Raw genomic sequence first — 18,226 nt, 5'->3', positions numbered from 1 at the left:
CAAGAACTCATGTTGGTTGTAGACGGCTATTTTCAAGTCTTGCCATAGATTTTAAGTCAAAACTGTAGCTAGGCCACTCAGGAACATTCAATGTCGTCTTGGTAAGCAACTCCAGTGTAGATTTGTACTTGTGTTTTAGGTTATTGTCCTGCTGAAAGGTGAATTTGTGTCCCAGTGTCTGTTAGAAAGCAGACAACCAGGTTTTCCTCCTAGAATTTTGCCTCTGCTTAGCTCATTCTGGGTTTTTTTTTAAATAAAAAAAACAACTGCCCAGTCCTTACCGATTACAAGCATATCCATAACATGATGCGGCCACCACTATGCTAGAAAATGTGAGGAGTGGTACTCAGTAATGTTTTATTGGATTTGGCCCAAACGTAACACTTTGTATTCAGGACAAAATTTTAATTGCTTTGCCTACATTTTTATATAGTACTGTATTACTTTAGTGCCTTGTTGCAAACAGGATGCATGTTTTGGAATATTTGTATTCTGTACAGGCTTCCTTTTCACTCTGTCATTTAGGTTAGTATTCTCCTAAGGATGGATCAACAACATTGTATTTACGCCACAATACTATCACAGCCATTTAACTAACTGTTTTTAAGTTGCTTTGGACTTATGGTGAAATCCTGAGTGCTTTTCTTCCGTTAAGGCAACTGAGTTAGGGAAGACGCTTGTATCTTTGTAGTGACTTGGTGTAATGATACACCATCCAAAGTGTAATTTAATAACCTCACCATGCTCAAAGGGATATTCAATGTCTGCTTTTTTGTTTTTGTTTTACCCATCTACCAATAGGTGCCTTTGCGAGGCATTGGGGAAAATCTCCATGGTCTTTGGTTGAATCTGTGTTTTGAAATTCACTGCTCGACTGAAGGACCTTACACTTATCTGTATGTGTAGGGTATAGAGATGAGGTAGTCATTCAAATCATATTAAACACTAGTATTGCACACAGTGAGTCCCTGCAACTTATGTGACTTGTTAAGCACATTTTTATTCCTGAACTTATTTAGGCTTGCCATAACGGGGTTGCATATTTGACACGACATTTGTTTTTAATTAATTTATGACCGTTTCAAACATAATTCCACTTTTACATCATGGGATGTGTAGACCAGTGAACAAAAAAATCTAAATTGAATCAATTTTAAATTGCTGCAACACAACTAAATGTGTAAAAGTCAAGGGGTGTGAACTTTCTGGAAAGTTGTTGGCTTTGCTAATGCACACATTCCCCTTCAATTGCTCAGTGCGGTTTACAAACCTGATCAATTGGAAGATGCACAGTGCTGGCGGCTACAAATGGTGGCTTTCATGTTCCTAAGAACCTTTGCCAAAAGGAGTTCTGTACACAAACCCACTCTCTGCGGTCTCACTTAGGACACAATGAGGAATGACAGTGTCTTGGCTCTGGGGTGAAATTTCCCGTCGGTACCAATCTAGGATCATCTTTGCTTCCCCAATCCTAACCATTCGTGGGGGTAAATGCAAAACTGACCCAAGATCAGCGTCTAGGGACAACTTTTTACCCTACACCTTCAACTTACATGATGAGTTCCCAAGCTGAACTCATCAGCCAGCCTCTCTCTGCCTGCCTTCTCATGATTATGTTTTCTTAAATCAGCCGAGAAGAAGGCTCTGATCCCGCCGCTAGAACATTTCCAGACTGTGCGTCCCTAACAGCACCCTATTCCATATTTAGTTCACTACTTTTGACCACGGCCCATAAAGTAGTGCACTACATAAGGAATAGGGTGCCATTTTGGATGCAGACATCCTCTCCCTGATTAAACTAGAGCCTTGTAGGGAACAGGCCCCAGAGGCCTCCCAAATAAAATGTTCCCCCTCAATTTCATCCCACGACTTGGTAGGTCTGTGGTCTGTTTGTGCTCCTTTATTTGGTGCCAGCGCTGGACCATTGACCATATGACCGGGTCCCTACTCCTTACATAATGTCTCCCAAATGACAGGACCTTGGTCAAAAGTAGTGCACTATATAGGGAATAGTGTCATTTGGGAAGCAGACAATGTTCCTTGCTGCTTTTTTCTTCTCCCAGCTGTTGTTACCAGAACTAGTCTGTAAAGCCCATATGGTCGTATCGTTTTTGGCGAGAGAGGGGGGGAAATGGAGGCTTTGAACGGGCCTAATTTTAGCAAAAACAAAGTCTTTGACCTGTTGGGTCAAACCCCAAAGGATTGGCCAAAGTGTGTTCATCACCCATAGGCCTCTCGTCAAAGGTTGTGCATTATATAGGGTGCATTTGGAACAGACCCCATATTATCAACTAATAAAACAAGGTGTCTTGATTTTTATCTTGCCTAACTTCTGAGCACTCTTTCTCCCTCTCTCACTCCCTGTGTGCAGCTGGATCTGAGTCGGCCCCTGGAGGAGCAGGGCCCTCTGGATGTCATCATCCACAAGCTGGCGGACCTCATTCTGGCAGACCAGAATGACACGCAGGCCCTGCTATTGGTGCAGAGTGTCCAGGTAAGCCAATCGGCACCGCTAAAACATTGTAAGGGTGGATCACAAGCTCTTCACCTAATGGGGGAAGTTGTTCTCTGACAGGTCTGGGTCTGTAGGTACTGTAGGATGTTTCTCTTTGAGGGGTATGTCTTTAGTGATTACATCCTTCTGTAATTTTGCTCTGAGATTTTGGTGAACGTTTGTGGTGTTCCTGGATATAAATGTGATAATAAAATATGATTTATTGATTATCTGCAGGAGCTCTCCTAATCATGACTTAATCCATTCTTATTCAACTATAGGTAACTGTCAAAATAATGGAAACCCTTGAGTAAATGAGGAATACTAAGTATATTGAAAGCCGGTGCTTCCACATAGTGTGGTTCCTGAGTTAATTTATCAATTAACATCCCATCATGCTTCAGGTGATAAATAAAAAAAGCTGGACAGGCCATTTATTCTGGCCATTATTTTGGCTACAATGGCTATGCCCCCATAGAATGCCAATGCACCCATCCACAAGGCACGAGTGGTCACTGAATGGGTTGATGTGCATGAAAACAATGTCGTCACCAGAGCGCAACCCAATTTATGGGAGATTCTGGAGCGTCACCTGAGACGGCGTTTTCCACCACCAGAACGCATCCCTCCAATAGAGCTCCAGACACTTGTAGGATCTATGCCAAAGTGCATTGAAGCTGTTCTGGCTCGTGGTGGCCGAATGCCCAATGAAGAAACTGTTGGTGTTTCCTTTATTTTGGCAGTTACCTTTTTATATTCTTACAGGGGCCAGATTTGAAAAAGGTTATTTACAGGTGTACAGACATTTTCTACATGTGATTTACAATGGGTGAAAGTAGATTTTTGAATTTTTCCTCGTATAGAACCTATGTGTGAAATGTTTTTTTATGGGCCTAATGGTAAATATGAGTAATTTAACTGTAAAAAATATTACCTTTTTAATGTGGCATGAACATGTATTCATCTGATTTGTCAAACAAATCACTTCAAAAAGTAGGCTACCTGCGCACGTTAGTCCAATCTAAAATAATTCCAGCATCTAAAACAGTGCACTGTGCACCCTCTATTTGATGAATGGAAAGACATCTATTAAAATACCAAAAAGTTTAATGGCATTATGAAACTGTCATTAGACACACCTGAATTGATTGATTGCATCCATCGTTTCGCTCTGCTTTGAGACAAGTATGGGGTCTTGAGCAATCAATAAATGTCAGATTTTTTGGATATTGGTTAGGCTACAATTAGGCTGTGTAAATGTTAGCTGAGGTGAGTGCTGCTAATGATCATCTTGACTAGTTGTCTCATTTATTAGCACTGATCAGATCATTTTGCCAGCATGTTATCTAGCTTAACAAGTGGATTATATCCTAATCAATGTCATTTTGTTTCAGTGACTCTGTCTGTATATTTCTGTCTGGGCAAATACTTGGAGGTGGTATAGCTCATCTATTAATTTGCTCATCTATCAGAAACATTTAGTATGCAACAGTGTAGCCTAAATCAAGTGCAGGCCTATGATTTTACTCAATAGCGTATAGGCAGCTCCAAAAGCCCACGGAGGTTGTGAAATATGAACATGAGTCGAATGCTTTTGAAAATATAGAATAGATTGGTATTATTTTCTATCGGTATCATGATGAAGATACTCAACGTGAGACCCTATGCCTGCTCCCTAACAAAGCAGGGTGAAGGTAGGAAAGAGGTGAATGTGGATCAAAAGCTGGTCACGGTAGTATGTCTTGTCTGTTTTAATGAACAAAATAACTATTAATTTCCATACAGGCTGCACGGACCAGTAACATAATTCAACTCAAAATATACCTTTCTCTTCTTTTGAAAATAGGACCTGCCTAAATAAATGTAATAATGGAAATATTTTTGATGGTGTATATTCTCTATGGACTTATTAAAATGGACGGCCACCCACATCTGCACACTACAACTACCACTTGTTTCCGGCATGCCGGCAAGCTCACGGGAGGTATAGAAGGCGTATGCAGGCAAGAATGTGGTAAAAATGAGCCTGTTGTAAGCGGGTCATACATTGCCCAAAAAAATGTACAGGCGAAATACCGTAAATCCTATGTGAAAGCAGTATTCGGTTAGTATTGTGGAGTAATTACAATGTTGATCCATCTTCAGTTTTCTTCCATCATAGCCATTAAACTCTCAACTTTTTTTAAATCACCATTGGCCTCATGGTGAAATCCCTGAGTGGTTTCTTTCCTCTCCAGCAACTGCGTTAGGAACGATACCTCTTTTTTTTTGTGAGTGTATTGATACACCATCCAAAGCCTAATTAATAACTTCACCATGCTCACAGGGATATTCAGTGTCTGCTTTTACATTTTTACATATCAACCAATCTGACCTTTGCGAGACACTGGAATACCTCCCTGGTCTTTGTGGTTGAATCATCTATTTTTGAAATAAACTACTTGACTTGGGGATCTTACAGATACTGTATGTTTGCGGTACAAAGCCGCAGAATATTGCACGCAGAATGAGTCCATACAACTTATGTGATTTGGACACTTTTACTCCTGAACATTCTTTAGGCTTGCCATAACAAAGGGGTTGAATACTTATTGACTTGAGCCATTTGTGTAAAAATTTCAACAAAATAAATCCACTTTGACATTATGGGGTGTTGTGTATAGATCACTGCCACAAAATATTTCTGAAGGCACTGTAGGCCTACTTTGGAGTAAACATTATTTAATTGGCAAAGTTTTGGGTGAAAGCTTTAGAAATGACTTTCGGCATGCTAACTGGCACACAGACACGGGCCACACAAACAGGCATTACTACTTCAAAGTTGCAGGACATACGAATAACTGATGCATTCTTTTAATCAATTATGAGAAATGAGTTCATTTGAACTACACTACCGCTGTCTGAGCTGCTCCACGGGACAACCAGCGCGCGCTTGCTACCCGACAGATAATATTCTGCTGAAACTAGGTGAATGTTGATTGCCCATTTTCTCCTTTCCATCAGGCTTGGCTGTCGTTTTGTCTTCGTGGGGTGCCTCTGCTAAGGATTTCTGAGATTGTGTGTAAAACCTAAGCTAATAAGTTAAATGTTTTTTGCCTTTTTTCCCCCTCCAATTCGAGCCCTCAGTGTAGGGAATTTGAGCATTTTGTTTGAGATCAAATCAGAGGAGAAAATAACACTTATTTTGAAAAGCAGTCCCCAATCATGTCAATTGTTTTATCCCTCAAGTATTTTTGCTAGATATGTATTGGCTTGCTTGTGACGGCCATTACGGAGAAAAGCAACTTTCTCCTCCCTAAGCTCACTTACTCTTTTGAAAGCATTACCCTTGCTTAGCGACCTAATGTCATTATGTAGAAGTTGATCAAGATGCTCAGCAGACATGTCTTTCAGCAGACTACGAAACAACCGATGTTGGTGGAGTGGTGTCGCCAGATGTTTGCAGCTGCAAATGGCTGATGTTAGCAGCTCTGATTTGGCTGTAACTGGTACGTTGGGTGATATTGATTGACAGCACTTAAGTGGTGGGACTACAGGAAAACAGACGATCCTATTGGAGAATATTGAACGAGGGCTCATTTTAGAACTAAACATTGGATTTTTGCAGCGATGTTTTTGTGTGGATTTTTATATTAATGTTGATAATTGATCAAAGGGCCATTCTAAATTGATAAAGGGGCCGGATCTAGCCCATGGGCCGCCAGTTGAATAGCCGTGACTAGAGGTCGACCGATTTTAATCGGAATGGCCAATTTAATTAGGGTTGATTTTTCAAGTTTTCATAATCAGTAATCGTCATTTTTGGAAGCCGATTATATTGCAATCCACGAGGAGACTGCGTGGCAGGCTGACAACCTGTTACGTGAGTGCAGGCTGCAAGGAGCCATGTTAAGTTGCTAGCTAGCTTTAAACTTATCTTATAAAAAAACAAATCTTAACATAATTACTAGTTAACTACACATGGTTGATATTACTATTTTAAGTAGCTTGTCCTGTGTTGCATATAATCAATGTAGATCCTGAAATTGTCACTTCTCTTGCGTTCAGTGTAAGCAGAGTCAGGGTATATGCAGCAGTTTGGGCCGCATGGCTCGTTGCGAACTGTGTGAAGACAATTTCTCCCTAACAAAGACCGTAATTAATTTGCCAGAATTTTACATAATTATGACATAACATTGAAGGTTGTGCAATGTAATAGTAATATTTAGACTTAGGGTTGCCAACCGTTCGATAAAATACAGAACGGTTCCGTATTTCACTGAAAGAATATACGTTTTGTTTTCGAAATGATAGTTTCCGGATTTGACCATTTATTAATGACCTAAGGCTCGTATTTCTGTGTGTTTTATTATATTATAATTAAGTCTATGATTTGATAGAGCAGTCTGACTGAGCGGTGGTAGGCAGCAGCAGGCTCGTAAGCATTTATTCAAACGGCACTTTCCTCCGTATGCCAGCAGCTTTTCGCAATGCTTGAAGCACAGCGCGGTTTATGACTTCAAGCCTATCAACTCCCAAGATTAGGCTGGCAATACTATAGTGCCTATAAGAACATCCAATAGTCAAAGGTCTATGAAATACAAATGGTATAGAGAGAAATAGTCCTATAATAACTACAACCTAACACTTCTTAACTGGGAATATTGAAGACTCCTGTTAAAAGGAACCACTAGCTTTCATATGTTTTGAGCAAGGAACTTAAACATTAGCTTTTTTACATGGCACATAGTGCACTTTTACTTCTCAACGCTGTGTTTTTGCATTATTTAAACCAAATTGAACATGTTTCATTATTTATTTGAGACTAAATTGATTTTATTTATGTATTAAGTTAAAAAATAAGTGTTCATTGTTCATTCAGTATTGTTGTAAATGTCATTTATTATAATACATTACATTTACAACAATACTGAATGAACAGTGAACACTATTTTAACTTAATATAATACATAAAATATATACGGCCGATTTTAATCGGTATCGTCTTTTTTTGGTCCTCCAATAATCGGTATAGTTATCGGTGTTGAAAAAAAATAATCGGTTGACCTCTAGCCGTGACCTAATCCGTAGGGGGGTTCGCAGGAGTAGGGGAAGATCAAAGGGTGGTGAATGTAGTGCATGTCGCACATAGCATGTTGGGGTGGAGTACATCGGTGACCTCACACCTTCCTTGAGTCATCTGTCCCTCAGAGGGACCGACTAGACGGTTGCATGAGTTGTTGTGCAGAAGGTTGCTAGTTTGTGTCTTTCACGTGGCAGAACAGAATGCACTGTTACACTCCCTAGCATCGCAGTGAACCACATTAGCTTTCTAATGGGGATCCTAATAAAATCCCAAACATTGGAAGGAAACCGCAAGTTCTAAATTTCATGAGCGTTTTAGTCAGTGCACTGGTCTGCTGTCCACATCTACATAAAACACATGTAATTGACTCCTTAAACTTACCCACTCCTTTAGTCCTCTTTTCTCTAGACACTATACAAACCTAGAGCTGATATATGGCATACTTTAATGCAGAATTTGTTTTCAGTTCCACATGATAAAGTCTGGTCCATTTTTAAAAGCTTGACACGTTTAATGGTCCTCAGCAAACTTGGATTTGGTTTATAGGCCTATTTTCAGCTTTATATGACTAATGACTCCCATTTAGTTTCTTTAATGGTCATTAATTTGAATGTTTACCCTGGACCCCCTCATTCGTTTAAAGAGCCATTGCACTCAAATCACATTTTAGCAGATGTTTTCAGACGTCAAAAGTAGTCTGTCAGAGGGAGTCCATGTCCCAGGCCAGCTGTTTTGTAGATCCAGCTACGTGCCACAATAAAACTAATGGAAAAGATAAGAACTGTGTTATTTCCAGTTTGTCTGTACTTATCATGTTTCATTCATCTGATGACATGGGATGTGGACTGCTTTTCAGGCCTGAAAACATCTGACAACTTCTGATTGTGGAGTAAAATTTCCCTTTAAAGTTTAAAGGGGCACGGTTTTTGAAGTTGATATGTCTAAGGCACAGGGATTAGAGCCGAGTTTCTTTCATACAGTGAGGTACAAGAGTATTTGGACAGTGACACTACTCCAGCACTTCGGATTTTAAATAATACAATGACTGTCAGCTTTCTTTGAGGGTATTTTCATCCATATTGGATGAACCGTTTAGAAATTTACAGCACTTTTTGAACAAAGTATTGGGACAAATTCACTTATGTCTATTAAAGTGGTCAAGTTTAGTGTTTGGTCCCATATTCCTAGCACATAATGACATCAAGCTTGTGACTATAAACCTGTTGGATGCATTTGCAATTTTTTTTATATCACGTGGGATTACATTAATGTGGATATTACCATGATTGCGAATAATCCTGAATGAATCGTGAGAAAGTTAGAGGCACAAAGATCATACCCCCAAGACAGAAAAATGCTTAGCATGTTTATGTTTAACTTTCTCACTCATCTTTATTCACAATTCTTTCAGGATTACCCATAATCATGGTAGCATCCAGATGAATCTATATGTGTTTAGAAATATATTATTTATAATAAGTGACTCCAAAATGACACTATACATTATTTACCATTAATTTCTATTGGGCACACAATTATCTGACACACAAACAAAACATACTACAAATGCATCTAACAAGTTTGTAGAGTCACAAGCTTGATGTAGTCATTGCATGCTGGGAATATGGGACCAAATACTAAACTTTTGATTACTTTAAAACGTGAATTTGTCCCAATACTTTTGGTCCCTTAAGATGCGGGGAACAATGCCCAAAAAATGCTTTTCTTTCAAAATGGTTCACCCGATATCGATGAAAATGGCCTTGAATTAAAGCTGACAGTCTTCACTTTAATGTCATTGTGTTGGAGTACAGACAAATGTGTCACTGTCCAAATGCTTTTGGACCTCACTGTTTACCAAAACAGACCAAGGAATGTCATAAACAAAAGGATGGTAAATTTAGCCACCTGTTTTTATATCACGTGGATTTCCCTGCACTCTCATCTTGTAAACATTAGGTAATATGCACTACGCCATATGAATACATGTTTTCACCCTTAGTTGTTCCTGGAGGCGTTGCTTTACACACCTGTAGTCTCAGAAAAACAAACAAAATTCCTCTCCTCCCTCTTCGTCTCCTTTTAAGGTTTCATTGACATTAGATGAGGGCGAAAATGGGCGCTCGAAATGGCAACACGCTAAATTGGCCAGTAGCCAAGCCTTTCATTTCAAATGTACTTGATTACATGGAGTTCCTTTTTGATTGTTGAAGTGCGTACAGAGATACTAATACATAAAAGCACAGACATGAAAATAGATGGCCTCTACTGTGCTAGCACAAGTGGAGAACAGAACAGTACAAAAACGGTTGTTATTTGTTAGACTACAAAAAGGTTAACTTGGAAGTCACCTGTATACTTTCTGAAGTCTAGTATACATTTACGTAAACATTCTTCAGATTCATCAAATGTGGCTTTGTTGCTTTAAGGCTTGCTGAGGCTGTAATATAATTGAGAAATGTTCATTAGGGTGCAGAATATTTTAACTATTTGCAATTGAAAATGAAAATGTGCGTTTCTTATTGTACAAGTCCAGGAAGTCCCGCTCAGTTTTTGGTGCCTAATAAACATGGCCTTGTGGTGTTTTTTGTTTGTTGCAAAGTGTGTTGCTGCGGTGTGCACTATTGAATACATACCTGATGTTTTTTTGGGACTGTCTTCAGGATTACATCGACACCCATCCTGAAATGGTGGTTCTGGACCCGCTGCCGGCCATTAGGACCTTGTTGGACCGCTGCAAGTCCTACCAGCTCATCCGCAGGCTTGAAGACTGCATGAAAGGTATAGAGACGGGACTGGCACCCAAAGTACACACACAAACTGACACGCGTACACACAAAAACTATCACAAATCCACACTGCCATGCATTCACATATCCCAAAACATAGACACTACACAGTCACTTGCCTAGACATTCTGTTAAGCCTTTGTGAGTTTTACGTCATAGCATCGACATAAGTAACATTCAAATCAGTTACTCACATACTGTGTGTTATGCACTTGCTCTGTTTACCTCTGGCCTGGGACTAACACACCTTCTCATAACTGGCAATGCCATCTGTGTTTGTGTGCGTGTGCGTGCGTGTATGAATTGTTTCCCTTTGGGTTGGGAAAGCCTGGAATTCCAAAATACAGGAAGCCCTCCCTGGCCTGTGTTCATGTTGCTACTGGCTACCTACATGAGCCCGGCACTTTCCGTAAGACTTTTGTCCCGGGCTGGATGTCGAAAGGCAGGCTTCATTTTGGGGCTTTGCACAAGGGAAATGTGTGGCTTAGGGTGGGTTTATTCACGGAGTGTGTATGAAAACTGCAGAGTGGCTCGTCTTTTGTCCTGCGCCATGGGGGCATTCCCAAACTAGCTAAACAAAAGGGATCAGGGTTGAAGAGGCCGAAGGGTTAGCGTTGCTAGCTCCGTAGGCACATACTGTGAATCCCAAATGAGACCCTATTTCCTACATGGTGCATTACTTTTGACCAGTGCCCTATGGGTGCTGGTCAAAAGTAGTGCATTATGTAGGGAATATGGTGCAATTTGGTATGCAGTCATAGGCTCTGGCATGACAGTGTTTTATAGTCTGTGCTTGAAGTTGAATGAAAACGGTGTCAGACTCTGTGCTCACTTTAGGTGCTGGTACTCCATTTTATATTTTGCAGTACGTGTTCATATTTAAGAGTGAATATTTTATGAGCTGCCGGTCTTCAAACAATAGAACAATCGAGGTGTTTGCACCAGCCCAATTCAAACACTGGTTATCGTATGGAAGTAAGGCTAGTTTCTATGTGTACCTATTTGTAGATAATAAGTTAATAAGTAAATTAGGATCGTTTCTGTGACCAATCTATCCTCTAAATGATGGGAGAGCTGTGTACTCTGACCAGTCAATTCGGCAGAATCTATTGGTACTTTTACATCAAGTGGCATGACTTGTAAGAGAGACATTTTGTTTATGGATCTTACTTAAACTAAATGAAATTAATGAGTTTATTATGTACTCTCCCCTCAACAACTTGAATAATATTTAAAATACTGTTTTTAATTAAAACAACTTGATTTGAAGATGCATTGATAAAGCCTCGTGGTAATATGAATTATAAAACATGCGGCTGTATAAGCATTCATAATAGCTCATTGCACCTTTTTGAGAAACGAGCTACATAGACTACTGAAAATACTAAGTTACCTAATACCTACAAATAAAATGATCCCTTAGTGACTACCCTATCCAGCTGACCTCCAGGACTGAACTTCCAGAGTAAGTGCACTCGACCTGGGGTAGTGTGAGGTGAACCGTGGGTCTTGGCTCCAGCTCCACAATTCTATTTAAAAATACCTCCGCAGTGAGCGAAGTGTTTTCTGTGGCTGTCCTTCTCCCAGGCAACCACTTCCATGGCAATTAGCCGGTAACAGTACAGACGGGAGAGAATAGGATCCTGGGTAAAAGCCGATAACACTCGCTTAAACTGTGGCTTTATGTAAGAGGCTACTTGAAGGCTTTTAGACTCCTATCAACGCACAGAATTAACATTCTCCGGGTCATATCAGCGCATTACATCGTCTATTTAGCGCCAAGTTTACTCTTTTTTTTTTTTTTTTTTTTTTGGTGTTCTTTACATTTTTCTCTGGTAGGCCTAACTTTAAATGTTACTTTCCACGCGATTATATTATTACAAAGGGCCAACTTTTTGATCCCTTCAGGGGTTTTAGCATTCAAGAAATATTGATCGGAATATCACCGCCAGCCATGTATGGAATGTTAATAGTCTGAGGAGTTGGCTAAAATACATACAGATCTGGAACCAGTCGTTCTTATAAAACCTCTTAAGAATCCTCAAAATCCAATTTAGGTTGAAAGTTTTTTGCTAAAAGCTACTGGTAAAAGGTGGTTAAGCGCACACTTACAGTGAAGTGTAGAAGTAATATGAAAGGATCTATGCATGAGCCAGTCATCCATTCAAGGTTTGTTAGTGCTGGGCTGGAATAACCACACACACACACACACACACATATATATATATATATATACTGCTCAAAAAAATAAAGGGAACACTTAAACAACACAATGTAACTCCAAGTCAATCACACTTCTGTGAAATCAAACTGTCCACTTAGGAAGCAACACTGATTGACAATAAATTTCACATGCTGTTGTGCAAATGGAATAGACAAAAGGTGGAAATTATAGGCAATTAGCAAGACACCCCCAATAAAGGAATGGTTCTGCAGGTGGTGACCACAGACCACTTCTCAGTTCCTATGCTTCCTGGCTGATGTTATGGTCACTTTTTGAATGCTGGCGGTGCTTCACTCTAGTGGTAGCATGAGACGGAGTCTTCAACCCACACAAGTGGCTCAGGTAGTGCAGTTCATCCAGGATGGCACATCAATGCGAGCTGTGGCAAGAAGGTTTGCTGTGTCTGTCAGCGTAGTGTCCAGAGCATGGAGGCGCTACCAGGAGACAGGCCAGTACATCAGGAGACGTGGAGGAGGCCGTAGGAGGGCAACAACCCAGCAGCAGGACCGCTACCTCCGCCTTTGTGTACTTATTTGTTTGTCTGTCAGTGTCATATAGTTTGTTACTTGTGTCAGCAAAGAACAATAAATAATACCAAGGTAAACCGTAGTAACTGCAGCCCTTAGCTTGGTGAAACCAAGTAAAAAAGCAATAACTGATGTGAGTGCAGTTAAATCAACTTTCATTGGTCGCATACACATTTAGCAGATGTTATTGTGGGTGTAGCGAAATGCTTGTGATCCTAGCTCGAACAGTGCAGTAATATCGAACACACAACCATACACACATTTTATAAAGTAAAATAATGGAATTAAGAAATATTGAAATATTAGGATGAGCAATGTCAAAGTATTCAAGCCCCTTCCTCATCAGTCTACAAACAACACCCCATAATGTCAAAGCGAAAACAGGTTCTGAGAAACATTTTCACATTTATAAAAAATAAGATACCTTGTTCACAAGTATTCTGACCCTTTACAATGAGACTTGAAATTGAGCTCTGGTGCATCCTGTCATCTTTGCTGTTTCTACAACTTGATTGGATTCCACCTGTGGTAAATTTCAATTGATTTGGAAAGGCACACACCTGTCTATATAAGGTCCCACAGTTGACAGTGCATGTCAGAGCAAAAACCAAGCCATGAGGTTGAATGAGTTGTCCGTAGAGAACCGAGACATGATTGTGTCGAGGCACAGATCTGGGGAAGGGTACCAAAAAGCATGAGAAAAGCAAGATTATCTGGTCTGATGAAATTAAGATGGAACTCTTTGGCCTGAATGCCAAGCATCACGTCTGGAGGAAACCTGCCACCATCCCTACGGTGAAGCATGGTAGTGGATGGCAGCATCATGCTGTGGGGATGTTTTTCAGTGGCAGGGACTGGGAGACTAGTCAGGATCGAGGGAAAGATGAACAAAGCAAAATCCTTGATCCTTGATGAAAACCTGCTCCAGAGCGCTCAGGACCTCACTGGGGCGAAGGTTCACCTTCCAACAGGACAACGACCCTAAGCACACAGCCAAGGAGTGGTTTCGGTACAAGTCTCTGAATTTCCTTGAGGGGCCCAGCCAGAGCCTGGACTTGCACCTGATCGAACATCTCTGAAGAGACCTGAAAATAGCTGTGCAGTGACACTCTCAATCCAACCTGACAGAGCTTGAGAGGATCTGCAGAGTATGGGAGAAACTCTCCAAAAACAGGTGTGCCAAGCTTGTAGCGTTATACCCAAGAACACTCAGGGCTGTAATCTCTGCCAAAGGTGCTTCAACAAAGTACCAAGTAAGGGTCTGAATACCTATGTAAATGTAATTTTTTTATGCTGTATGGGGGGGGGGGGGCAATTTAATCCATTTTAGAATAAGGCTGTAACGTAACAATGTGGACAAAGTCGAGGTGTCTGAATACTTTCCGAATGCACTGTATGTACAGTACCAAACAAGTTTGGACACCTACTCATTCAAGGTTTTTTCTTTATTTTTACTATTTTCTACATTGTAGAATAATAGTGAAGACAAACTGAAATAACACATATGGAAACATGTAGTAACCAAAGAAGTGTTTAAACAAATCTAAATATATTTGAGATTCTTCAAAGTATCCACCCTTTGCCTTGATGACAGCTTTACACACTCTTGGCATCCTCTCAACCAGCTTCATGAGGAATGCTTTTCCAACAGCCTTGAAGTAGTTCCCATTTGCTGAGCACTTGTTGGCTGCTGTTCCTTCACTCTGCGGTCCAACTCCTCCCAAACCATCTCAATTGGGTTGAGGACGGGTGGTTGTGGAGGCCAGGTCCTGTGATGCAGCACTCATCACTCTCCTTGGTCAAATAGACCATACATAGCCTGGAGGTGTGTTTTGGATCATTGTCTTGTTGACAATCTAATGATAGTCCCACTAGGCGCAAACCAGTTGGAGGCGTATCACTGCAGTATGCTGTGGTAGCCATGCTGGTAAAGTGTGACTTGAACTCTAAATAAATTACTGCAGTGTCACCATCTACTATGCGTCTCACAAAGACACGGTGGTTGGAACCAAAAATCTCTATTTGGACTCATCAAACTATTAATATGAAGGGGCTAGAAGCGTCTTCTAAGGTGAGCTACCGAGTGGCTAGGACAGGCAAGCCCCATACTATTGTGGAGGACTTAATTCTTCCTGCTCCCGTGAATATGACTGGGACAGTGCTGGGGGAAAAAGCCAAAAAAACTATACAGACAATGTCTTCATAAAACACTTTCACAATGCATCAGTGACATGGCAGGAGATGTTTTGAAACAATTGCTAAATTCAATGTTTGGGACAGATTTCCACAGGTCTAATGTCCATTGCTCGTGTTTCTTGGCCCAACCAAGTCTCTTCCTATTGGTGTCCTTTTTAGTAGTGGTTTCTTTGCAGCAATTCGACCATGAAGGTCTGATTCACACAGTCTCCTCTGAGCAGTCGATGTTGAGAAATGTCTGTTACTTGAACTCTGAAGCATTTATTTGGGCTGCAATCTGAGGTGCAGTTAACCCTAATGAATTTATAATCTGCAGCAGAGGTAACTCTGGCTCTTCCTTTCCTGTGGTGGTCCTCGTGAGAGCCAGTTTCATCATAACGGTTAATGGTTTTTGCGACTGCAGTTGAAGAAATTAAAAGTTCTTGAAATGTTCCGTGTTGACTGACATTCATGTCAAAAGTAATGATGGAATGTTGTTTCTTTTTGCTTATTTGGGCTGTTCTTGCCATTATATGGACTTGGTCTTTTACTTAATTGGGCTATATTTTGTGTACCACCCTTGTCACAACACAACTGATTGGTTCAAATGCATTAAGAAGGAAAGAAATTGCACAAATTAACGTTTAACAAGGCACACCTGTTAATTAAAATGCATTCCAGGTGAATAACTCATGAAGCTGGTTGAGTGCCTTGATGACAGCTTTGCACACTCTTGGCAAAGGGTGGCTACTTTGAAGAATATTACATCTATTTAGATTTGTTTAACACTTTTTGGGGGGGGGGTTACTGCATGATTCCATATGTGTTATTTCATAGTTTTGTGTTCACTATTATTCCTCAATGTAGAAAATAGTAAAAATACAGAAACCCTAGAATGAGTGTGTCCAAACTTTTGACTGGTTGTGTATAGATATGGATATACTACATCTACATATTCTATCTGAAGAATAGTATATGTACAGCAATAGTTAAATGAGATAGGCCTTGACTAGAATACAGTGTATATACTTTACATATGAAGTGGGTTAAACAGTATGTAAACAGTATTCAAGGAACCAGTGTTCCATGACTATGTATATAGAGCAGCAGTCTCTAAGGTGCATAGTAGAGTAACTGGGTGGTAGCCGGCTAGACAGTGACTAACTTCAGGGAAGGGTACTGGGCAGAAGCCGGCTAGTGGTGGCTGTTTAACAGGGATGGCCTTGAGATAGAAGCTGTTTCTCAGTCCCAGCTTTGATGCACTATGTATTGATGCACTACATGTATTGACATCGCCTTCTGGATGGCTGCTTTTTTTCCTTGGTTTCACTAACTTTCTCCAGTTACTACCCCCCCCCCCCACCCCCATATTCTCCAACACTTGTCCACTTGATAAAGCATCTATTTAATGTATAAAACATTTCAATAATGTGCAGTTACTGGTCTTTTGCTTTTTAGGGCAGAACTGTTAGCTGGCTAAGTCCTTGATCTTGGCTGGGATTCAATCTAAGGCGTGCTATAGCGCAGGTCACCATACAACTGACAATGCACCTTTTTTTAAAGGCATTTTCCCTGACATTTACGGAGACTGCGCATTCTAGCTCAACTGTAAATTGCCTTTTAAGAGTAGGTTATAGCTTTGAATCCCGGCCCTTGATTTTTAATATTAACCGTCTCAACTATCATTGCCCAGTATTAACACACCTGGTTCAGGTAAGAAAAATGTGTGCTTGTGATGGGCTGGAACAAAACTTTGCAACTCTGAGGGTATTTCAGAGGTACAGCGAGATGGCAAGCTGCCACTGAACTGCTTGTACATATTTCCAGGTTCAGAAAAAAAGCTACATCTGAAGCTAATATCTCATCACTTTGGACACCCACAAGAATTATCTGTCTGGCCAATCTCTCTCTCGTATATCCGAAAATGGATTATCTCTTATGTGTTCAGGCCTAGTTGTTTGTTTTATTTACTTAGCTTTTGTTTACCACTATTAGAACATACCTTTGCTCATGTGTGTATCTGCGCCCCCCCCCCCCCCCCCCCCCCCCCCCCCCCCAATCCGACTATTTTACCATACCAGCTTTTTTTTGTATATGTCCCCTCCAAAATTATTGCCAACCTAGATGATTAATATGAGCAAAAAATACTAGAAATACTGAGCTATATTGTATGCTCATTTTAATAATCTCTTTTTTTCATTTCACAATTAGACAGACATGAAAAACTACAGGTAATCTAGTAAAAAAACATGTTTAATAAGTAAAAAGATACAGGTAACTGTCAAAATAAAGTAAACACCAACATAATATCTTAATAGGGTGTTGGGTCACCACGAGTTGCCAGAACAGCGTCAATGTGCCTTGGCATAGATTCTACAAGTGTCTGGAACTCGGGTGTCGCATCCCTCCAATATTCTTCCATGAGAAATTCCATTATTTAGTGTTTTGTTGATGGTGGTGGAAACGCTGTCTCAGGCGCTTGTGTTCAATTGGGTTAAGATCTTCAATATACTTTGCCAAACTAAAGGAAACACTTGAATAAATTAGGGATACAGTTACATGTTGGTGTCAATTATAAGATTCTTATAAATAAAATCAAACAATTACATTTGCATAAAAATGCTACTTGGAAGTTATTCTCATTTTAAGGAACTGTATTGTGGTATTCCATGGTTTCCTGTTTCACTGGGCTATAAAAATTAGGTAACACTTAAGTAAAATCCTTTTGGTCATCCATCACAATGGGGAATAGGGAAAGAACTCACAAACGAAAAGTGACATGGTTGTTGACCTTTTATTTTATTTAGCCATTTTGGGGTACCCATTGCTTGATTTATACACTTTATACACGCAAAAATTAAGCGATTTAAAACCACTGGATCAGTGGTAAAATTACCTGGCATTGGACGCAAGTGTATCTTGTCCGCACGCACAGTGAGGAAGATTGTTTGG

General features: G+C 40.3%; 1 protein-coding gene across 3 annotated transcripts in view; it reads left to right on the top strand.

The window, feature by feature from the left end:
* itpk1a (inositol-tetrakisphosphate 1-kinase a) overlaps positions 1–18,226 on the top strand; it is a 66,581-nt gene that overhangs the window by 35,387 nt on the left and 12,968 nt on the right. For all 3 annotated transcript variants that reach the window (XM_038968261.1, XM_038968260.1, XM_038968262.1), the window contains 2 exons: positions 2,372–2,494; positions 10,223–10,340. In XM_038968261.1, the coding sequence (XP_038824189.1) occupies positions 2,372–2,494; positions 10,223–10,340 (241 nt within the window). The remainder of the gene's footprint in view (positions 1–2,371; positions 2,495–10,222; positions 10,341–18,226) is intronic.

The sequence above is a fragment of the Salvelinus namaycush genome, chromosome 29, assembly GCF_016432855.1.
Source record: "Salvelinus namaycush isolate Seneca chromosome 29, SaNama_1.0, whole genome shotgun sequence".
Lineage (NCBI taxonomy): Eukaryota > Metazoa > Chordata > Actinopteri > Salmoniformes > Salmonidae > Salvelinus > Salvelinus namaycush.
This window is presented reverse-complemented; position numbering and strand designations above follow the sequence as displayed.